At 40.2% G+C, this 24,985-nt stretch overlaps 1 protein-coding gene across 2 annotated transcripts in view; it reads right to left on the minus strand.

Moving 5' to 3' along the window:
* Positions 1-3,768: 3,768 nt before the first annotated feature.
* Positions 3,769-24,985, minus strand: part of EPSTI1 (epithelial stromal interaction 1 (breast)) — a 49,784-nt gene continuing 28,567 nt past the window's right edge. The window contains exons 7-12 of one of the 2 annotated variants that reach the window (XM_014965825.1): positions 19,684-19,777; positions 16,395-16,478; positions 13,583-13,656; positions 11,443-11,548; positions 5,922-5,954; positions 3,769-4,447 (exon numbers count right to left, since the gene is read on the minus strand). In XM_014965825.1, the coding sequence (XP_014821311.1) occupies positions 5,934-5,954; positions 11,443-11,548; positions 13,583-13,656; positions 16,395-16,478; positions 19,684-19,777 (379 nt within the window). In that variant the 3' untranslated portion in view covers positions 3,769-4,447; positions 5,922-5,933. The remainder of the gene's footprint in view (positions 4,448-5,921; positions 5,955-11,442; positions 11,549-13,582; positions 13,657-16,394; positions 16,479-19,683; positions 19,778-24,985) is intronic. The other variant, XM_014965824.1, reaches the window with a different exon arrangement.

Raw genomic sequence — 24,985 nt, forward strand, 5'->3', positions numbered from 1 at the left:
CTTGACCCACTGGCAATGACCTGTTGATGAAGGAGTCAAGAGTGCAGAAGAAGAATCCATAGGTTAGAGGCACTTCATTCAATGCAGCTGTTGAAGTAGAGGGACTTAACACGAAAGAGGGCAAGACTGAAGGAAAAAGAGGAGGAATGCTTAAGAGAGGATGCGAAAGGTATTTCTGCCAGACAGTCTGTGCCCAGGAGCAGGACTGGAGAAAACAAGTATCTGGAAATATAAAGGAGTGAGTGCCCTATGTGAGGGAACACTTAGGGAAGACTACAATGGGGAAAAGAGTAATGGCATGGGCCACAGCAGGAACATCCAACTGTTGAGCTAGATAAAGCCATATGACTTCTCACTTCACATGAAATTCTATTCTTTTTGCATATAGCAGAAGATCCATACAATCATAGAATAATATGACTGTTTAGGTTAGAAGGGAACTTTAAGATCCAAACCATCCAACCATCAACATAACTCTGATTTAAAAAAAAACAAACAAACAAACCAAAAAACCCCCACAACCCATCCCTAAACCATGTCACTAACACTATGTCAATTCGTCTCTTGAACACCTCCAGGGATGGTGCTCAACCACTCTCCTGGGCAACCAATTTCAATGCTTAATAACCCTTTCAGTGTAAAAATTTTTCCTAATATCCAATCTGAACCTCCCCTGGTGCAACTTCAGGCGATTTCCTCTTGTCCTGTCGCCTGTGACTTGGGAGAAGAGACCGACCCCCACCTCTCTACACCCTCCTTTCAGGTAGTTGTAGACAGCTGTAAGGTCTCCCCTCAGCCTCCTTTTCTCCAGGATGAACAACCCCAGCTCCCTCAGCCTCTCCTCATACGACTTGTGCTCCAGATTCCTCACCAGCTTCGTTGCGCTTCTCTGGACCCGCTCCAGCACCTCAATGTCTTTTTTATGGTAGGGGGCGCAAAACTGGACACAGTACTCAAGGTGAGGCCTCACCAGTGCCGAGTACAGGGGGATGATCACCTCCCGAGTCCTACTCGCCACGCTGTTCCTGATACAGGCCAGGATGCTGTTGGCCTTCTTGGCCACCTGGGCACACTGCTGGTTCATGTCCAGACGACAGTCAACCAACACCCCCAGATCCTTTTCTGCCAGGCAGCTCTCCAGCCACTCTGCCCCAAGCCTGTAGAGCTACTGGTGTGACCCAAGTGTGGGACCTGGCACTTGACCTTCTTGAACCACATCCCCTTGGCCTCAGCCCGTCGATCCAGCCTGTCCAGATCTCTTTGTCCAGATCCTCACTACCCTAAAGAGCCCGGTGATTAAAATATTCTCCAAGACAGGAGACAGGGATTTGGATTTCCTGAAGTAGAGGCATGAACTGAACATGGATGAGTACCATAAAATGTAAGCTATGGATTAGCTCCCTTTCTAGTAGCTAATAATATTCTGCTTCAGAGTCTGCGTGTCGGGGCACATACCAAAAAGAAGGTACACTTATACCAAATCCTATCACATCTAAGGCTTTCTGTAAATCTGGGATATTTTTAAGAATAAAAGCTGAACAAGGACTGCAAATTGAATGAACCTGTCCAAACATGCACATTTTAAAAAAATGAGTCCTGAGAGCAGAAAAGTCTTTAATTTACCAGGCAAGTGGTTAAGAAAATTCAATACCAGATACCTGAAACTTGGCAAGATTGAACTAGGAGTCAGGCAGATATCTTTAACCGCAGGGATAGTTAAAACATTGGAACAACTTTTAGGTACATAATTGAGAATCAATATTGGAAGTCCTTAAACAAATGTTGCATTTCTTCATAGGAAGGTAGTTTCTGATTTAGACAGACTATAAAATCTAAACATAGGAATCTTGCTGTCAAGTTATATCAGAATTCAGAATGGCTGATCATAATGGTTTAGTCAGTTTGCTAAAATGAATTTGTCTCAGCAATGAAAACGAAGGAGGTTTCCTTTTGTAACTTCCAGCCCCATACCACTCCCTGTTGGAAGGTTAGTTTCTGAAATAGCAAGATCATCAATGCAGATTATATTGAAGCAACAACAATTTTAAAAACAAAAAAATTGAACCTCCATTTACTGTTATATAGTAATGTAATCTGGTTTTAAACCACTGCACAGTAGATAATTAATTCAGTTGCTGTAAGTTATAACTAGAGGAATCCGTATTTGAAAACCTTTATCAAAGGTTTACTCTAACAGGTAGACAGCAAACACACCCAACTATCAGTTCCTAACTCTCGACAGACATAAAGTTATTTTCCCAGTCTATTGCCAGTTTATTTCATTATAACCCGTTTTAACAGATGTCACAACATCCCTTTGCTTTCAAGCTTAAAGTTTTGGCAGGATGTGTGTTTGGCGAGGTGGTAATTCTGAGATACTGCAAGCTTTCCAAAAGGATAAGAACAACATTTTCCAGACATCCTACTAACATCAATTCATGGATGCATGTAACTTCTTATCATCTCTGTTGCAGGTTATGGCTCTCAAAGACACTTCCCAGGCCACTGTTCATATAGATTTGTTTGTTCTATTCAGAAAGATAGGAGAGGAAAAATTCAGATACTTCACCACTAAAAAGGGCTGGAATAGTTAATGTTTGAAATAGTTTGTAGAGAGCATTTCAAATAGGAGATTGAAATGTTGGATAAGGGGAAGCACTTTGAAGATTGTGATCAAGTTCCATCTTTGAAGACAGCCAAAAGAAAGTAGACAAGCTTAATGGAAGAGGTTACTCAAGGTGACTTGCCATCACTGTTCCTGAATGTGAAAGTAGCAGGTTAATAAAAAGTTCTTTTCTTTGGATAGAGAAACACAGCAACATGATCACACTGAATTTTAACTTGTCAGTGCCCATGGTGACTTCCCCTCCCACTCAGCCTTTGTCAATGGGGTCTAGGGGTATGGTACGTCAAGTGTGGAGAGGCTGCAGGTTCACTACTTCAAAAAGACCACCTACAAGTCTTAGTCTGATTAGAGTGCAATACAAGGATCTGATTAAAGCAATGACAATTCCTTTAAAAAGTATGTGCACACTTATACATATATCCCACTCTGCAGATATTTAGCCCCAGACCTGAGATGTACTAAAAGAGGCTGGGTGAGGGAGTTCTTGGAGGGAGATGTGAATTTAATTTCCCAAGCAGCCGACAGCACAGACAAGCACCACTTGCAATACAGTGCCAAAAGTCTTCCCAAGGAATTTTCCCCATGTCAGACACTTCAAAAAAGGCTAAACTTTTCTGAGTATTACCAAGATCCCTGGCATTTCCTATTAACATCAACTAGCTAGCAGTATGAGAGATTTGAGTAATTCTCTGAGGCAAAGAGAGTAAAGGGCAACTGTATAGAGTTGCAGAAGGGAAAGAAAACATAGCAACATCCACAGTTCAAAAGAAAACTTCAGGTGATCCATTATGAAGTTCCCATGTTGCAAAGGTGATGGAAAAATATTGTGGCGTGCCTGCAAACTGAAAAAAAACCAACAAAACACTCAGGAAACCTTTAACTTTGCCGAAGATGTACATGTAAATGCCACAGATCAATTTTCTTCTCTGCATGGTTTATCTAACGTACTGTGGACCCTTCTTTTCCATTAGAAATATCTTGGTCATGCATCTGATTTATGGAAAGTAGTAAAATGTTTTCATCTGCAGAAACAGGGAGATATAAATTAAGTTCCATTAGATGAGAGTGACAAAGAAAAGCAAGAAACTAAAGCTAACCTTGCAGTAGTTTTTCCCACACATGTAACAGAAGTTACCAAGGTAAAACAGGCAAAGTGAAAAACTGGTATATCATATCACAAAAGATGTGGGAGAGATAGAATAAATGTCAGTGTTATTTCAAGTTTTATTTCTTTCATGTGTTGCATTTTTCTAAGAACATATTTAAAAGATCCTGTCTACAATATGCGCATTTATTTCTTCTTGAGTCTCTGCTGTTGAATATAATAGTAAAACAATTCCACAAAATCCTCACCAAAACAAAACAAAAGAACCCCATACCAACAATAATTCTCCTTCTCACGCCAAAAGAAAACCCTCTATGTGCTTCCTTAGTTCAAGTTTCTGAGAAGCTTTTGGCTGGGTATAGAGTAGCAGTAAACACAGATATTACTGCAGCTTCTGCAGTCACTAATGTCTTCTTTTTCTGAGATCCCAAAGACTAGGATAATTACATTCTGCAAGAGGCAAAACAATTTATGAAAAAAAAAAAAAATGACACATTCTCTTATTAAAAATTAAATAGGACTTCCATAATCAGCAGCTTCAAATATGCGTGAATAATGACAGCTAGAAACCAGTCTCTGCAGATTGCTCATGAAGTGGGTGTGAAGCTGAAGTCAGGGTAAGAAAAAAAAATCACTATGATAAAAGAGCGCTTTCTTGGAGCTTTTACAAGGTCATTTGGCCAAGGCCAGATAAAAGTGAATATTTCTCCGATACCCTGTAACAAGAAGGAGAAAACAGAATGAAAAATTATCTTTTGCAGCAAAAAACAAAAAATCAAAGTCAACTTCTCTAGGATTAAGTCCACTGGAAAATAAAGTCTGCCTTTTCTTCTGACAGGTTTTAGCTTTTAATTATGTAAAGCCTTCATGAAGGGATTTCTATCATTTTGTAAATTTAATTCACAAAATGTCCTAATTATCTGCAGACATATTAATAACTCGTTGAACAATATATTAATGTAGCAGGCTGAAATGTGTTTTCCAAACAACAGAAAAACAAGGCTTAAAAAAGTACACCCATCCGTAATTCTTGTACAGTTCATATGCAAACATATTATTGGTATTGTAGATATTGTGAAAAAAACCCCAAAACCAAAGAATCCAATGTGTTTAACTCCTTCAGTTGCCCACAGTCTACAAAACCTAATAGTATTGTGGGCTGCAAAAGATGGTAGTTTCTTCTCCTGTGAGGAACTGTCCTTATCTACTCATTGTCATTTCTTTAATGAATTTGAGTTAATTTTTAATAACAATTTTGCTCCTCACAAAACTGAAATGGCGACTCATGGGAAGCCAACGATATCATTTAGATACCATCTGCAGAATACAACCCTGCTGCAAAAACACTAAAATAACTGTTGGAGCAGAAAATAAGGAAGAAAGTCACAGAAGAATATCTGCATTTGGGGGAGAAGGGTTGAAAGCAAAGGCTTTTTTAAAGTTTGATTTTTTTAAATTCTACTTTATAAGATCCTAGCTCTCAAAAAAAATAATATGTCAAAGCCATCTCCTAAGGCAAGGATAATGTATGTCAGTACCTGAACATGCTTCAAAAGTCTCCAAGCACAAATCTTTATGTCGCAACTGGGAATTAGGGTAGGGAACTGCTTTCAGAAAAGAACACAGGTGCACTGAGCCTTATGAAAAGGTAATTTGAAAACAGAGGGCCTGATTTCTCCAATTCAAGTGTGATGCTTTACTGACAGCCTCCACTGATACGAACTGTTTTCCCTTTTGCTCACGGGAAATAGCGTGAAGAATGCAGCTTCCACAACAGTCACCCTCTTTCACTTAAGACCACTGAAAGCCTGCAGAATTGCCTCCTGCATTTCCAGCCACGTTCCTCAGCCGCCCAGGTTTATCCACTCACAGTCCATAACACAGAAGACATGGCTGCATTGAGGTTTTAGCACTAAATATCAAGGCACCCCCAGCAGACGCCTTCCATGCCATCAACACTTCCTCTGGCTTGAAATACATGTTCCGCAGTTCTTTATGAGAACGTGTTTCAGAAAAGGTATGTGCCGTTGCCTGGCCCCAAACTCAGAGTTGGAAAGCATTTATTTTAAGATCCCTTCTCATATAACTTGAGAATTAAACCACATAAGCTGTCATAATGAAATGTCAAATATGAAGCTCAATTAACATCAGCATCGGAACTCAAATGATGAACAAATTCATTATTCTTACCTTTCTCCTCCTTTATTTCAAGTAGTTTGACTCCTGGATAAAAGAAAAAAAGAAATGCACTAGTACAGTGCTATGTACAATGTACAGAACAATCACATATTTATGCAAGGGATTATGGTTATCCAGTTGTGTGGAACTTTCTTGATTACGTGGTGCCCTTTCCTGTCTCTTGAAACTCCACTTAAAAAAACAAGTAAACGCTTCTGCAAGATTCCAGTTCTAGCAATAAATAGTTCTTCGATTTTAACTCAATATCAATAGCAGGGTGTATTGACTCAGGAGATAAACATATAGGGGTTTTTTCTGGAAAAAAAATCAATCTAGAAGTGTTCCAAATATTTTTAGATGCCTCAATCCTATTGTGATCTCACACAATTTGAAAGAGTGAAAAGTTTCTTCCGCTCCTCCTCAGACTGCCGCTATCCTCTTTTAGGATGAGATTTTCAAAGGAAAGAATGATTGAGCTCAAAGACAAGCCAGGCAGAACACATCTGCATATGCTGTTTGACTGCCTTGTCAGAGGTAAGTCATTAAACTCAGCTACAGCATGCCGAGACCTACTCATCTGAGGTTCCTATATCAATGCTGATGCTTCTGCTGAGTAGTTTATTTATTTTCTGCCATCCTTCTGCCAGGAAAGACAAGCACACTACTCTTGATAGGAAAAAAAAACACCCAAAACAAACAGTTTTCGGAAAAAATTCAATAATCTTTTCAACTCAGATTGTACATTGACTAACCAAGCTATAGCTAAGTTAGCAAACCACATTCTTTGTTAAAACAAATGTAACCATTGTGGATTGCTCTGTGGAACCTTCTTATGTAAATATTCTATTCTCAATATTCCCATGTTAAATAGAAGCTTTTTCTTCGTGCTGGGAAACCAGCATTTTCAGTGCAATTTTATCCATCTAAAAGTTGATGAAAGTCTGCATTAAAGACTGATTGTGCATGGAAAACTGTAGCATGCATGCTGGCCTTGTGACTTCAGGGACCTTTGAGCTATGATTCTTTTTTGCTGTGCAACAGTAAACTTCACAACGTGCTCCCTCTCCAATTGGGAGCAAATAGGATAAATCAACCGCTGGCTGAGACTCCGAAGAAACATTCCCATGGATCATGCTTCAAGAACTAAACCAAGTGCTAACCCACAAACCATGTTTATTTAAAATAGTTTTATCCATAAATCTTGTTTCCTCAAAACAGATTTATCCAGCATCCATTGAGTTTCCGTTCTTCTTATGGGAAAGGAAAAAAATGTGGTTTCCTGTCACACTGCACCTGTGTATTCAGGGCATAGTTGCTTCCCACAACAAATATCTAGAATTATGCATCCACTGAAAGAGCAGAGTCAGCATCCAAGAGAGCATTTCTCATTCTTATGCATGACACCGGGTGTAATCGAGACATGAAACGGGAAGGTGTAATATGTCATGTTGCCTTCTACTTTCTACTATAGCTCAGAGAGTTTCAACAAGACAACTAGTATTTCATTAAACAAGAGTAAATATATAAATTTCATCTCTTCAACCATGTGACCTCTCCCCTAACAGACCTCTCCCCTTCTAACAGAAATAGACAAAAGGGTCCTTGACAGTGAGTGCTCCATTTCCACACAAAAAATAAACAAGGGCTTTGTTTCAGGCTCCCCCATGCATTAGCACTTGGCCTCTGCAAATCCCTCCGTACCTGAACATGGGCAAATCTCATAAGGGAGTGAATATGAAGATGTGCAACTATTTTAAAGCTATTCTTCTGTAAAAACAGAAGTGTTTTAATATTTAAATAAAACTGATCATTTGTGCCATTACAGTGAACAGATACTGTCTCAGTCAGAGGTCCCAGCTGAGTAAGGATTAAATCTTATTGATTAAACTTTGATGTCAAAATGACAACTGTTATTTTTTTTGCCCTCATAGCCTAAAAGGTTTAGCCTTATGTTAGAGATAATGGCAGCCCAAAGGACATCAAAACTTCCTTGATATCATACATCAAGACTCGATGCTCTCTCAAGTGTGCAGTAGCTCACAGAGAGAAGTGGAAATTCATTAATTTGTCTTCCCATTAAAAAAGGAAACCACACAACCACCCAGAGAGCACCCTGGCATTTATAACCAAAAAGGGAGAAAAGATTACTGTCATGAAGATACTTCTTGAAATAACAGCTCATAAATATTTCTAATAAAACACAAGATGTCTGGAGGGCAGATGAACTAATGAAAGCTGCTTTCCTATCGATTAGGGTACAATCGGGCAATGTAACTGTTCTCCTCACCCCTGCCCTGACACACACAATAAATTTGCCTATGCCACCACCTCTCCATCTCCCCTGGGATATCCAAGTCCCCTTTTGCCTCTCCTAGCCCCCAGGAAAGCAGGGCAGAGCTGCAGCTGCTCTGGAGCTGTACCCACACTGATCGGCTGGGGGCCTGCAGCCGGTCAATGCATGGAGTGTCCAGGTCCTTCCCACCACCCCTCAGAGTAGGGGACTGGTTTGGGGTCTCTCCTCCTCTGCCCAGCCATTGCTTTTCACAAAACACATAGAAACTTAATTATCTTCGAGACTTATACTCCCTTTCAAGATTGGCCACCAGGCTTAAAAATTGTATTACATGTAGGCAGACAGAGTGATCATACAAACTTCATTTCCTTAGGAAACCAGGCTAATAGAAATAATAATAATAATGAAAACTGCAACAGGTAGATCGATAACACGGTGCGATGTTCAGTTTCTGTAAGTATGAAGCCGTTGTGCCTGCAAAGAGTTTAAACAGGAAAAAAGAAGCAGCAGTAAAGAGAACAAATATTTTCTCTTCAGTGCCTCTGCACAGAAGGAGCAGGCTCAAAAATTACCTGCAGGTCTTAACTTTGGGAACCTTTTCCATTTCTTTTAATCTTAGTCTACAGTCTGACCTGCTTTGGTTAACTCCCTTGTAATGTAAAACACCACGCTGCAGACTACATGACTTGTAAGCCCCACCTGGAGATCATCTGTTGGGTTTTTTTGCTGAAAATCCCAAGGGAAGGGAAAAGAATCTTGGTATAATCACAGACACTGAGGTTGCAGCCTCCAATCTGTCTTTTGAGAGATATTTTTCTTTCTTGTTCCTCTAACCAATACTCATTTTTAATTCCTTTCCATGATGACATATGCTTTCACCGTTTATCCTTCCCTTGCTTTGTTTAGTCTTCTAATCTCACATCATAGCATAAAGGAAAAATGGATAATCTAGCATTACCCAACAGAAGGCAGGCTCCTTGGGAGCCATTAAGTAAACATCAGAGTAGGAAATTTATCACTTCTATGCACAGGGTTTTATTGCATTTGTGTTGATGTTTTCTTTGAAAAAAAAAAAAAAATATATATATATTTTTACAAAGCATAGATTGGCTGCATATGTCACAGAGCCGTCTGTTGTTAAAACTGTGCCTGGGCTGAATGCACTTGTTCAGTGGCACCAACACCTGCCCTGTGGAAGAGGACATATGGCATCTGGCTTCAGGCAAAACTCCCTCTGCAGACAATGGCAAGGTTTTCAGCAGTGACAGCAGCCGCTCTGGTGGAGATGCTCAAGTTTAGACACTGGGGATCTTGGCTGTGACACAGCCTTTCTTTTGAGTTTATTGGGAAACAGTTTACAAATTGGGATAAAGGACACAAAGTGAAATATAAGCAATGATTTCTGCCCTTATTATCTTTGCTAGTCCAGCCCCATCCAGCAGACATTACTAGGTATCAGCTGGCTCTGTCCTACCTGAAGTCTCTAATTCTGCTATCTGCAGACACACCATCCTTCATGAGATGATTCAGGCCTGTCATACAGAGTGCTTTCTTGTACTCTTTTAGCCTGGATATCTTCAGTTTGGCTTCCAACAGCTTCTGGATTTCCTGGCATATGATACAGGCCGTACCAGTAAAGCCTCTAACCACCTGCTTCTCCAAGCAGCTGCCCATAGACCTTATGGGAGGTTGAACTGGCAGGTCATGCCTCCTCTCAGCAAGACCCAGAGAACTGCTATGCACAAAGGCAGCCTCAGTCCGCAGGTCCTGAGCAATTTGCCATTGCCCAGGGCTTGCCCAAAGCTTGTAGTGATTAAGATACTCTTATTTCCACTTCCAGTATCTGGAAAACTCCAGCAGTAAAAGCATCCGCTTCTTCATCATGCCTTGACTTTGTAGATACTTGAACCCAAGTCTTCCCGGCATTCATCTGCTAAGATACACCTCTGCACCTGACAGTCCCAATCCAATTTGAGTTTTTCTGGTTATCAACTAAACATTTTTGTCTACACTGCTCAGTCTTTATAAATCTTCCATTTTTGCACTATGGTCCTCTCAGCAATGGAATTTCAACCTAATGGAAATTTCCATGATAGGAATAATACAATATTTTTTTTAACAGTGAAGACTGCAATTCTAAATAACAGTCACATTACTGACTCATTAGGACAACTGAAAAGATCTGATGGATGGTTAATAGGCTACAGTCAAGATATCTTTTCTTCAAAGAATCCTTGAAATACTATGTATTTTAAATAAGCTGGCTCATTTTTGTCATAATTTTATATGGGTGAAGAATAAACCGCTGTAGCTTTCATGGGATTTTTTCCCTCCACTTTCACTATCATATTAAAATATTTGCAGCATTTCCAAACACCTTTCATTTAAAGACTTTCCAAAAAATCCTTTACGCTTTCACTGCCCTTGTTCTGAACTTAAGGAAGTACCTTGGATGCGGTTCCTTGCAGTAAGTATCTTGCATGCAAAGCAATCAGGTTCTGCTGCAAGAGCAGCTGTTCCCCCCTCCTCCCATTTGAACAGCTTATATATTTAAGACAGGATTTCTTCTTAAAAGCTATTGTAGGCAGCCAGCCAGGACTGTAACTTCTGTCAGGCAGGCTAAATGCATACAGACACATAACAGTATCTGGGGAAAAAGTCAACTTTTAAACAGAATCACAGCATCACAGAATGATATAGGGTTGGAAGGGACCTCTGGAGATCATCTAGTCCAACTCCTCTGCCAAAGCAGATCCACCTAGAGCAGGTTGCACAGGATCGCGTCCAGGTGGGTTTTGAATGTCTCCACAGATGGAGACTCTACCACTTCTCTGGGCAGGCTGTTCCAGGGCTCTGCCACCCATGAAGGTAAGAAGTTCCTCCTCATATTTAGATGGAACTTCTTATGTTCAAGTTTGTGCCCATTTCGTCTTGTCCGGTCACTGGGCACCACTGAAAAAAGCCTGGGCCCATCCTCTTGACACCCACTCTTTAAGCATTCATAGGCATGATCAGATCCCCCCTCACCCTTCTCTTCTCCAGACTAAAACAACCCATGTCCCTCAGCCTTTCCTCATAAGAGAGATGTTCTAGTCCCCTAATCATCTTTGCATCCCTTTGCTGTACCCTCTCCAGCAGTTCCCTGTCCTTCTTGAACTGGGGAGCCCAGAACTGGACACAGTACTCCAGATGGGGCCAAACAATCCCACTGCTTTCACATTCTGTACCCAAAAATCTTACCCAGGCGTTGTTACTGAGGTAGTCCGGACTCCCAGAATATCCAGGTTGGTAGGTGCTATTAGGTTGCGTTTTGTTCTGGAGTCGGTCCAGGAATGCATTATTTACCCTTAAAATACAACAAAAAATGAATAATGATTGAAGGTACCTGAGGAATTCACAAACTTTTGATTTTTAACATTCCATGAGTGGCTTTCCCTAGTCTCAGTTCAATACCCAACTTCATATGTTTTTCAAGCCTGTGCTGAGTAACCATGGACTAGCATGAGATAGGCTGGATTTCATTTTCAATTCACTAGGTGCCTCCTTATCCTGTGATCAGTCTGCTGTGATTAAAAGGAATACTTTGGCTGCTGTGAGAAATGCACCAAAATTCTCTGTACAAAGACAGCCCACATACCACCACCTACCTTATCAGGGAGAAGAGCTATTTCAACAATTCACCTTAGGTAGTCTTTCAGCTTTCAGTACAAAAGGAGAATTTCTAGAAGTACTGATTTCCTAATGCCAACCAAAAAAAAAAACCAACCACTTAAGCTTGTTACTAATAGAGACAATTCATGTAGCTGACAACTTTCCCTGCTATCCAGCTCTGAAATCAACTCTAGAGGTTTCTTGTACCATTTTATCAATCTGGAAAGCATGAACAAATACACTTTTCCTCAATGTCTTCTACATATTTTTAAACCTTCTGAAAACTGTTTCTTTTTTCCCCTTATTAATGCTTAGGACTGACACACATGCTTAGACATGACTGTTGTTTTAATGTCTTACAACACTATTGGTAAGAACGATGTAAAATGCACGATACTGGATTATTTCTATCTAGGGACATGAGATGGACTGAATCAAAAAATCCTTCATTAACTTCTATGGGTAATTATCTCAATATCTTTGCTAGAGAAAAAAAAAAAGAAATGAAAGCAGTATGGAAAGCGGTTGCCTACAGAAGTTATTCTTTTTTTTATATATTTCCCTAATGATATAAAAAAAGAAACAAATGGTATTTGCATTTTTGAGCCTGAGTATTGTTTCCTTTTACCAGCTGAGAAACAAAGCTGACAATAACACTTTGCTTCAAGATAATGGAAAGTCAGTTAAGTGACAGAAGTGCAAGATTAGAGCTGCTGATCACAGAGAGAGCTCAGCAGTGGGGCACAGCCTGGGGCACGCAGCAGTGCAGATGTAGAAGAAGGCCTTGCTGCTCTGCAGCTTCCATCTGTAGTGATATCAAATCCCATGTTTACTGCGCCCAGCTCTGGGGTCCCCAACATAAGAAGGATGTGAACCTGTTGGAGCGAGTCTAAAGGAAGGCCTTAAAGGTGATAAGAGGGCTGGACCATCTCTCCTATGAGGACAGGCTGAGAGAGCTGGGGCTGTTAAGTCTGGAGAAGAGGCTCCAGGCAGACCTTATAGAAGCCTTCCAGTACTTAAAGGGGGCCTACAGTAAAGATGGGGAGGGACTCTTGATCAGGGAGCCTAGCAACAAGAGAAGGGGGTAACCATTTTAAACTGAAAGAAGGGAGATTTAGATTAGTTATTAGGAAGAAATTCTTTACTGCGAGGGTGGTGAGGCACTGGAAGATGTTGTCCAGAGAAGCTGTGGATGCCCCATCCCTGGAAGTGTTCAAGATGGGGCTTTGAGCAACCTGGTCTAGTGGGAAGGAGGGGTGGAACTTGATGATCTTTAAGTCTTTTCCAGCTCTAACCATTGTATGATTCTATGGTTTACCTGTGCCTGTTAACCTCAGTGACAGTCAATCACAAAATGTAGCATGGACAAAGTAGTCCATTCTAAAATAAAGTGAAAATAAATAAATAAAAAGGTATTTAGGTAAATAAATGAAATGTTTTCCAGCTGAAACTACTGTACTAGTAGTTACCCATGAAACTACTAATAGTTTCTACCCTATGCTGTATCCTACACTGATAGGATAAATAAAATGTAAAAGGCACTCTAGGCCATAGTGCATTACAGTGAGCAGCTGTAATGATTGATGTTAGCGGCTCATTTGAAGGCAAAGTTGAGGTGAGGTCAGGAATCCTCATTGCAATCATCTTCTAAATCACGAATGCCTGCAATTTTAAGAGCCTTTCCAGATAGGAATGCAATTAAAGTGTATTCTACATTTTTGACTCATACCTCCTCTGTTCGTTTTGATGTGCTCTTGTCCTGGCTTCCTCTTCCTGCTTTTGTTTAAATTCCATTAATTCAGCCTGGGAATGATAAAAGTAAAAATAACAAACCCAAACAAGCAAACTTACTTTAAACTGCAAACTTACTTTTAATTAACATCCCTATGTTGCAAACTTAATTAATTCCACACGGTATCATTCCCAGAACTTCTCTGAACAGCAGTTTATTTATGTGACAGCACTATGTTAAAAACTGAGTTCACTTTTCTGTTCAGGGTTGAGCCAGATGAGTTTTGTTTGTGTCTTAAAAACTGGGAAGTTACAGGATTCAGATATTTACAATCCTACATTTAAAGGTTTTTGTATCCCGGACACCAGTTTGCTTCCCCTTGCCCCAATGCATGGGTTGGAATTTCCCTGGGGGTCCAAGGGGAAAGGCAGCTGAAGTCATCTAGCAGGAGCAGACACAGCCACCGTGCCTGTAGGGTAGGAAGGAATCATGCTCTTCAACTCCTGCCTCCACGGAGGGTGAGGAGAAGACAAGAATGGGGATATGTGATGTGGTGTGTCACCTACAGCTCCCTGGGGTTCCCAAGGGTGAGGGAAGAGCAAATGGTACCTCTTGGTGTGGTGAAAGCGTGTGCAAGCATCCTTACATCATGGAATATTAAGGGATATAAACATTGTAAAGGGGGATTGTTTTCAGAGGAGAGTTTGCTTATGCACTTTTAGCCAGGACTGTGAAGGAAACACAGACTGCACGACTCTGCTCTGCCTCTGCGTTTGTCTGGCTGGCTCTTGCTCCCTGCAATGCACCCAAGAACTGAAGATGCAGATTTTTCTGCAAAGAAAATTTGACTTGCAGGACTAAGGGGAAGGGATAGGAACTGACCCATCTTTCATATTTTCCATAGCAACGGAGCAGCAGTAGGAATAGGAACTAAAATGAAACGATGCCGTTAGATAAAAGCTTCAATAACTGAATGGAACTGCAAAAGTTTTTCTAAAAAAATCAATTTAAGTGGAACATTACCTAAAAACTACGCAATAAATGTATGAAGAAAATCAATAACTGTGAATGTGTTGTGTATCAATATTTGTCTAGCCCTAAAAGAAGAAACAGGATTAAGAAATAAAAAAGCCAACCTTAATTTTCAATGTTTTAAATAACTATTCAACCTGAAAATTAAAACCCAGTATCTGACTTTCCAATATGCTGAGTCCTCTCTCGGAGTAATGTTCTGAAATATATTGTGTGTATATGATGCAGTGTTCAAAGCTTACTGAAAATTTCTAAATCAAGCAATACATACTAAAACCTGTTCTAAAAAAAAAAGAAAGAAAAAGAAGGAACTGACAATACCTATACGTTTTATAGCTACGCTGTGCTAGGAGGCACACACAAGACAGAATTCACAATTACTTTAATAAATATCAGTTTGAAGTAGAAACGAGCCAACATATATCTGAGGGACAATTATTGGAGCCCTTAAAATGCATATTATTTACAGCAGGTTTGTAAGTAGTGCATTCCTCTGCGCCAGAGGTAGCAGCAACTGTGAAGGCACAGAGCGCTTGGAACCGTGCACCAAGAAAGAGCAGCCTTAGCAGCAGCCAACACCTTCTTAGCAAACTGTGGAAACTGGGAAAGAGCCTAAAGCTCTACTCGAGCCCCTTAAATCAAATTCATAAAGTAGGGGCATGCTAATTCACATCTGTGATTACTTTCTCTATGGAGGAATAAATGTAAAGAATACAGCAGTACAGGTCTTACGCCCCTCAGGACCAGCTTTCAAAGACTTTTCCCCTGTATAGTTCCTGGGAATAAGCATACACCTAATGAGAAAGCAATTAAGAGCCTCCTTTTCCCACCTTTTTGTTTCCAGAACCCTGGTCTCTAAAATACTATGAAATGAGGACACTTTTCCCCAACATTTAAAGAAAGATATCCGTGAGGGAAGATGAGTCACTTGTCCAGCTCTAGCAGAAACTCACAGCGTGGAATTTGTTGCATGAAGATTCTGCTTCTGGGGAAGTAGTTTAACATTAATTTGGATGTTAGTGACAGTAGAGACATAGCAAGAAGCTCAGTATTTGCTAATGTGTTTCTGAATGCTTTGCAGTCAACGCTGCCCTCCCCAGATTTGCAGTCAGATCTGGAGCCAACACAGGCGACATAGCACAGTGCTACTGCCTTGTGCAGACAAACTTTATGCGGATATGGATCCCAAATCCATGCCAGAGGGATTACGGTGGGACTTCGGATGCTTTTCAGAAGATGGAGTCCAAGCTTGCAGTTAGGACATGCCTGCTTTTTAGTCAATTCAAACCTCTGTATTTAGGTGGTTAGCAAGGGAACAGGGAAGCGCTCGGGCCTAACAGCAAATGTGTTTCCACATCCCCATTTGGGGAGGCAGAGCACATGAGCCTCGATTCTCTAGAAAGAAACTATTCAGAATCTGAGATCATCATTAATATCTCAGTAAGATTACTTCTGCCTGAAAGAGAGGAAATTGGTTTCCTCTGCCTATGAAATTGGGAACCATGGTCAAAAAGTGCTCTGCACTACTGTTCAACTGGAGAGGCAACCAGGAGCTAGTCGTCCAGATGCAAATAGCCTTGAACCCAGAAGATAATTGTCCTGTCCCCATCCAGATTTTTACAGCTTGGCTCATCTCTCTCACAATATTTGAAAACAGTGACTAAATCACTTTTGCTAAAGAGTAGCTCTGTGCGTAGGCTACAAGTAATCAATGTATTTAATTGGTTTCACAGCATGCAAAAATGATACAATATGCAAACTGTTAATGTATAATTACCTTCCTCCGTTGTTCTTGCTTCATTTCCTCTAATCTTCTGTTTTCATCCTCTCGAAGAGCTTGCTTATAAGTATGGCTCCTAGACTATTATTCAGCAGAGAATATAAACATATTGGTGTGGGGAAAGGGGGGGACCAAAATCCCAAACCTTATTCCCAAATCTTTATACAGGTAATTAACAAAACAGAAACGGCTGAATGATTCCAGTTACTCAAAAAAAAAAAAAAAAGATTAGTCTCAAGACTAGAATTTAAACAAGAAGACTAGAGCTTCTCAGTCATTTGATTTTGCTGAATGACCATCTGTGCAACAGGACCAGGGAGCCCCAGCACATGCTATTCTATGTCCCAGTGGCAAGCATAAAGATACCCCAAGCTTTTGTGAGAAAACACAACCAGGATATATGACACTGAGATGGTTTATTCAGGGAAGAGAGAAAAGTACTGAACATATTACCAAGTTGACAAAGCAGAAGGGAGTGTGGTAACAGAGGGGAACCTAGGATTATTTCCAGGGCAGTATTGGAAAGGCATTTGTGGAGGTAGGGCAACAGAAGCTGGAAGATCAAGCTTGCTCTATCATTTGTGGGGCAGTCAAGAGAACTGAAAATCTGAACCACACATCATGAGTAAAGTATTCAGCTGTGTAGGTTTTCATTAAAACAACCAGCCCTGGTCTTTCATAAGTTGTAGTTCTCAGCAAAGAGCCAGGCTACCATTAGGATCTTATAGGATCCTTAGGATCATACAAATAGGAACTTTATTGCAAAGTCTTTGAGCAGGTATGTAGCATAGCATGCTATATAATGAGCCAGCATAATTTAAAACAAGAAGTGTGCAGGTTTGACTTTAGTGAGGAATTTGTTGCAGGTCTACACAATGTTCTTGAAACTTGATAAATGCATACAGAATGACACCATTAAAACGACAGGCACATCATTTGCTAAAAAGACTGAATAGAGAAAGCAATTATTAATAGCTCAATTTTGAGTTGGGAGGAGTTGTTACATGTGTCCAGGGAGACTCATTCTGTGTCCAATATTATTCATTACTCTCCGTAATGGCTTGGAGAATTGTGTGGAGGGTATGTTAATCAAGTTGGAAGACAGTAAAAATCTACACAGGATTGGTAACACTTTGAAAGACAGGATTAAAATTAATTATGAGCTTGATTAAATAAGCAGGCCAAAAAAGTCACCGATGACAGAGTCACTCCAAAGAAGTCAAATTTGTTCACGCACATCAAGTAATATTTGACAGTGATATTTAAACAAGGTGTGCTAAATTAATATCAGTATCAAAGAAATGATGTGAGGCGAAAAAATTGATCAATGTTACATTGTTCCAAACTTTTTTTAGAACATTAATTTTAAATTGAAAAAATCACACCTATCAGCCCCCCTTTCAACATGCATGTCAGGCACTTCATAACCTTATCACACTTTTCTTTTTCAAATACATTATTCCTGAATGGTTTAATTACTCCAGACAAAGCACAGGTCCATGATAACATCAAAATTAGAGTTCAAGTTTTCCCACTGGTTTAGCATTTTGGTTCTATGCCAAGTTTATTTAGATAACAACTCATTGGCCATGTGCACAGAGGCTGTGCATATGCCTCTAGACCATACAAGTTGCTTGGAAAGACATTTTGCTAACTGCATTGCTGCATTACAAGCAAGTGAGTAATTGATTTTCAGAGCTATAGAAAAGCTGCCACATAAAATACATGTATAACATCAGCTGATATTAATTAAGAACCAGTATGGATAAACTGTGCATTTTATCTGCTTGGATACTGGTGAAGCCAGAGATGATTACAGTAATCTGGCATATTTTATTAAGAAACCACTCAAAAACTGGAATGAGAAAGGCACACATAGGTAAGTGAAGTAGAAGGCAAAGGCTAAAAGTAGGACCTGTATGCCTGAAAGAATTCAGTGGCCCTTCAGGCATCCACCCACTTCTGTATAAATATGAAGACACCACAGTAAAATGCTGAAATCCAAGTCAGTCCTGGGGACATGAGCTGACTTGTCTCTGCAGTTCAACATTCACGCCATATCAAAGGATGCAGAGCTGGGTCTTCCCTAAACAAAGAAGCAGCTCCCCACAGTTTGGAGCATCAGATGCTTTAAGAGGGAGGTAGAAGTGGCTTCAAGACATCTTTTTTCTCTTCCCATAGTCCACCTTGCTCATCCACCCAGGAGTACAAAAGACAGTCTGAAAGCCACTCTCCAGCAATGCTGGGCAGAAGCTGGCACCTTCCAGCTATGTATCTGCCCACATACACTAAGATTTCTTTAAGGTTTTCAGACACAAAATGACCTGAAGAATCAAAAGGGAAAGGAACTTATTTTCAATATCACCTTCCCTTTTCGTGCAATGAAAACCAGGAAGAAATACTTGAGGCAAGACAGCGCTGTTGTATATTTTTTGCAGCAATTTCTATGATGGGAGGGTCTTGCACATTTTCAAGGCTTCTGAGGAAAATGTGGAGGTAAATCTTTCCCTCCCTTTACTCAACTGTTGGTGTTCAAGGTTATATACAACATAGGGCTGCCCAGATACTTCCAAGTTTCTGCTGACTAAGGACTATTGCTTGTAAAACAATTTCTGTCCATTTGGCTGTCTGCTCTCCGTCTTCCCCCAATTAGAAACCTCCCTAAAGGAGAAATACTTCTGTCAGAGGGTTAATATTCCTCACTGCAAGGTTTTACATCAGTAGGGAAGCTTGGTTTAGACACGAAGAGACTAATCATATGTGAAAAAGCCTTTTTGAGGCAATTAGAATAATGAAACCTAAGCAATACTTTCTCTATTTCCTAATTACACTGATACTTACCAGGCTCATTCAAACTGGGACAAAGTCCATAAGCAGCCTATGGAATCACTTTTAGGATGCAGCGAGGAATAAGCTTCTCTTCTGACTAGATTTTAAATGCTGCAAAGCATCTGCTGACAAGAACTAGTTGAGATTTCATGAAAGCTTGCCACCAAAGGATGGGTACATAGCACATTTAAGATTCTGCTCTGACCTTAGAATATAAAACTGGTTCTCATTTATCAGTGAGAGATCTGTGAGTAATAAAGGCAGTCCCCTACTATGTAGGATACTCTGCCAGTGAGTAAGAGACAACGCAGGCAATCTCATTCACCCAGAAAGACTCCTTGGTACGCATTGAGTTATGCCTGGACAATTAAGCTCAATTAGGATATTTTAATATTACAGTATTGACAGCACCTGGAAAGCTGAAGGAAAATATAGCACATGCCATGATTTTGCTTACCCATGCTGTAGATTCTGGGCCACGATTAGCAATCTGACAGGAATCACTCTTTGGCAAACCCATGTCCAATCTGTTCAATAATTCATTGGTTTTGCTACGAAGAAATCCAATCCAAATAGAATTGTTAGTGCTTCCATAAAAATAAATACAGCTTTTTATTCCACCCTTGGAATCTAGCCTAGACATTTTATCATGTGACTGCTGGAAAACATCACAGGTGGCACAAAAGGTTATGGAGACAAACAGAATGAAATGGGACAGAGGATAAAGAATCCATATAGTGGATAAGACATTTGCTGGGAGGAATTTTTAAGCAAACAATTATTGTCATTTTCATATTTGGGGTCTAGAGTGGCTATACTTTCTTTCCTCTTTATAAAGCTCCTAAAACACAGACTCACACTCCATCGAACTTCATCAGGATGCAACTGCTTCACTGAATTGTTGCAAATCCTTCTACCAGATCCATAAATCTCAGAGAAGTAATTTAAAAGATTATTTTAAGGAATTTTCCTTCATGGTTAATACAATGCAGCCTTACAACAGATTAGTTAATCAAGCAGAAAGACTTTGAAGCATTTTGTAGCATTGAAAAAAAAGAAAAAAGCTTGCCTTTAGTTGAAGCAGAATTGCACAATGTTGTCATTTCTTATTCTGGCAAGGGCAATTTTATTTTTCCAATTGCATCTTTTATAAGCCAGATTTACAAAGTAGCATCGCTTTCCACACAGTTTCAACCAAGTACAGTTAAACAAAGTCAGAAGGAACAACATAAACAAATGTTAAGAATAGTGCTGTGATTGGGAATCAGTTTCCGAACCTGCAGTCCAAGGCGTATCTGTTTAAGCCTTTGCTCACTCAAAGGAATAGAATTAGAGGAAAGAGGCAATTTTTATTTCCGTATAGAGCTTTGGAAAGCATGAAAGTACTGAAGCGAGAGTGGAAACAGTGCTTCAGGAGGCATTCAACACAAAGATTTATGCTACTAACAGGGCAACCACCTAGCTCTGTGGGGGAGAAGATGCCACTACCAAAGACAACTACTTAACCTTGGAGAAAAAGCCTTGGCTGCTGAAGAGTAGTGATGACTAACTGGTGAAACAGACTACTAAATGTGTTTTTTGTCTTTCACTCCATGATCTGAAACTGTGAGTATATGAATTTTTGGAAAATGTCCTGCTGGTCAGTAGGTATATTGAGGAGAAGTGGGGAAAAAGAACAAAAACCCACAAGTTCTACTCTGCTACTCTACACAATACAAAACCATGTTACCACATCAGGTACAGAGTACTTGCTGAAGCAGCAGGAAGCCATGCTTTTAGAGTCTCATCATTCCCAGTCCACTCCCTTTCCTACATTACCATGGCCTGTTAACCTCAGGCAACACATAGCACAGGAAGAATCAAGTAAAACATAAGATTCGCTGATCTACAACGCACTTGTAAGTCAAGGTTAAATAAATTAATACCCAAGCGTCAAGCACACACGTTTTTTTCATGAAAGATGAATGATTGAGTGGTGAGATTGCACAGAATAATTTTGGGAACTTGAAGTTTTAAATTGCAGACTTTGTGTTTCTCTACCTATGCTAAAAATGCTAAAATAACAATTTATTTCTGCACCAGAACGACTAAGAACTCCTACAGAAAATCTGGAATATACGTGAGAATGTTGAAGCTCTGCAAAGAAATATCTGGCAACTTAGGGGTATACCTGTATGTCCTAATTCCTTATGGATGGCAAAGGATTGGCATGGAGTATGTGGAAGTTCTCATTATTTGCATAACAATGGGGTGGAGAGCTAAGACACTGCACTTCCCGGATCAGCACACTGAGAGATGAAAAGCTAACTCCATTTCGGTATTAGAAAAGATGATTACAAGAGTGGAAAAAAAAATGAAATTTCTCAGCAAGACTGTGCACTGCCTTTGAATACAGAAAAAAACCCTACTACACCAAATTAAGTAATACATTAATAAAGTGTCCCTATCACAAGAAAAGGACTCACATTTCTGAACCTGACTATAGACAAACTCAGTCAATTCAGTCATATATGTTACTCCACTGTGTATCATCTCTATGGAAACCCAGCAATGCATCTGGAGTTGCCAGACTGTCAAAATATTGTCTGAATGGTGTTTTTCATAATATTAAACCTAAAGTCATAACAATGCAGAGCGTAGCATAAGCCATGATGCAGGGAAAGGGGGAAGTCAGAGAGATGACAGTTCAATTAATGTTCCAGAGACGAAAGCATTATCTCCAGAAGGAAATCAGCATTTCAAAGTGTCCATAGGTGTTCCACATTCAGACAGCTGGAGTAACATCTCACTCATCTGCTAAAACTTCAAGGGCTAATCAAAGATGCTAATAAAATGTGTTCCTCTAAACTAATTAATATTAGGGAAAGAAGAGCATGAGCTGAACAAAGTAATTTGAATACAGCAGTGTCCTGATACCCTTCAAAAATAACTAGGCAGAAAGAAATGCAAAATTTAGACAAACCAAGAAGATGGCACCTTCCTAAGAGGCTGCTAGCCCGAGCTCTGACTACCCCTAAGCATGAAGCTGATGGGAAGAGAGATGTTCAGAAGCACTGGTGAATCCTGAGTGATCTTATGAGGTTATTTTGTCTTTCTCAAAAGCCCTGTTTCCCATTATACCACTGGGATCAAGCCTTTTGCTCTCCTAATTAAAATAGGCTTCTCCCATACTGGTACATTTCATAGCACCAGGCAATACTCTTAGCATGGGAACTCAGCCAGGTGTGGTAACAGCTTCTGGAACAGTTTTGACCTGTTCCAAATACCACTTTCCCAACCTCCTGGCTGCTGTCTGGGAACAAGTATCACAGAATCACGCAGAATCACAGAATATTCATGGTTGGAAGGGACCTTTGATCAACCATAAGTAACTCTCAACAGGCACTTTGGATGCAACCACCCCATTTTGGGAGGTAAAAAGGTTTGCTAGCAATGGAAGCAGGCAGTCTCAGGCCTGCTGGCCTCAAAAGTGACGGTGATCAACAGTGTTTAATTTATTAGTAGAGATGCAGCCATGGGGGACAAAGCACAAAACTGGATTCAGGGGCTGAAACACTCTGAAGAACTGCCACAGGAAAATACTGACTCTGCTGCCAGGATCATTGAGTAGCGTGCTAGGAGGGGACAGTGCATGATTGTGGAAATCAGTTAATGTTGCAGATGCTTTCTGTAGGTCCTCAGATATATGGCTTACCACTTCACAACTATTCTTCAGGCAGGCTCCTTTCTTAAAAGCTGTTACATAAAAGCATATACGTGAAGCTCAACAAGTACATGTAAAATTCTGAAACATGAATTTGCTAGGTGTTCCACTGAGAACGGTTTAATTTAGGGATTTCTAGTTGGCACCCTGCATTCATAAGCTACTTGGAGATCAGGGAATTTCTTATTGTTTGGGACTAAATGTGCTCTCTACATTACCACTGGGGTGAGACAAGGGGGTAGATATAAAAGCTGGCGTGACCCTCTGTCCGAGGTAGGAGCTCCCATGCTCTAACAGGGTCAACAGCCTTGACAGCCAAGCAGCAGAAAGCTCCACGGTTGACTCCAGCGTACAACTGGGGAAGATCTGAAGATCCAAAACGGATCTTATTGCAGGACCTGAGGCCTAAAGTCCTGTGCAGAATATGGTCTTTAACTTTGTGTGTCACTTGGTGTTAACTCCTGTCACATCTATAAGGCAAGCAGAAGAGCCAGTCCTGAGAAGGATTCATCCTCAGTGGCATGAATAAGGACAAGGACTCAGGCCCCAGCATCTTCCTCCACCCAAGATTCGCACACCACCCCTTACTAAGCTTTTCATTTGAGACTGTATTCCTCTCAGAACAAAGATGTAAAGAAAATAATTTTTCTGTCTACACATAAAGTTCTTGGCTTTAAGTCTGTTATACAGACTAACATTAAAAATGAATCAATTAAAAAGGCTTCTTGCAATCTTCATTACTGCTTCCCAATGAAACTGGTGGCAGTTAATTCTTTTGCTTTAATTGATGGATATTGAAATGCCAGGATACAGAAGAATATACTGGCTTTTATGCCAGTGCTTTTGAAAAAAAAATTCACAATACTTTTGCATATATCATAAATCTATTTATTTCTCTTGACAATTTTTAAAAGATAATGGCCACTCTTATTACTACTGAAAACAAGACAGCTCCTGAACTTGTTTTCTCAAGCTGTAGGATCTCCAGCATTATAGTTCTGCTCTAATGAATGTCCACAAGTGTGCTAAGAGACATTCAAAAACAGTAATAAGAAATAAAAATAGAGAATTCCAAGCCAGATAAATCATTATAGCCATTTCAGAGAGGAGACAACATGAGTAGTCGCTAAGACAACAGAAGTAGCATCTAATGCTGAATGACACAGACACATCGACTTCCAAATTCATTGCCAGTAAGCAATGCTTGTGATATTTCACCATTTTCTTCCAATTCAGCTGACAAACTAAGAACCATGCATAATGCACAGATAATGTTAGTTTCACACATCTGCCCAGAAGTTTCATGATGGCTTTTAAATGATAGCAGGACTCCCCCTCTCAAAAACAAATTCAAAAACAAAACTGTATTTCAATCAAGACTTATCTTCATGCAGCACCAACAAGCATATCTACACTTCTCCCCACTTTAACATATTTAATTGGCTAACTGTAACAACTTCCTCAACTTTTGCAGAAATTAAGATCAGTTGCTTAACTCTGCCAAAGCCTACACAGAAGAAAAGCTGTCCTTCTTTTCTGTAAGGTCCATGGTGGATGTGCTCTTTCTGATGCCCTTGATCCTTCCTCAGTGAGGGCTCTGCCTTATGCCTTGCCCTGTGCATCCAGGTCAGGCACCTGCTATGACCCACAAGCCAGGCTGGCAGTTACTTGGGCCATTTCTGCTCTTCTGTCATGTGGCTTAACAAAATCAAATGTTAAAATAGAAGAAATTCCAGGAGGTGATGCAAAGGCTGATGAGACTGCTGCCCATTTATGCAAGTTTCCCATAGAGTCTATGTTGGGAGATGGAGAAAGATACTCCAAGGGGAGGTGCAGCTGAGACTTTCACTAATGAAAATAATTTGCTAAAGTGGGAACAAATCTTGTGGGAGTGATAATACCACCAAATACCGCCATATTTCAAAATTAAGCCATTAGAAAGTTGCAAGCAGTCTAAGTGGGGACACCAATGGCTTTTGTTGGTATACAGTTATACATGCCTTCTTTCCCCCCCCCCCCCCCCCCCCCCCCCCCCCCCCGCCAATTCCACACGTTC

The sequence above is a fragment of the Calidris pugnax genome, unplaced genomic scaffold, assembly GCF_001431845.1.
Source record: "Calidris pugnax isolate Ruff unplaced genomic scaffold, ASM143184v1 scaffold20, whole genome shotgun sequence".
Lineage (NCBI taxonomy): Eukaryota > Metazoa > Chordata > Aves > Charadriiformes > Scolopacidae > Calidris > Calidris pugnax.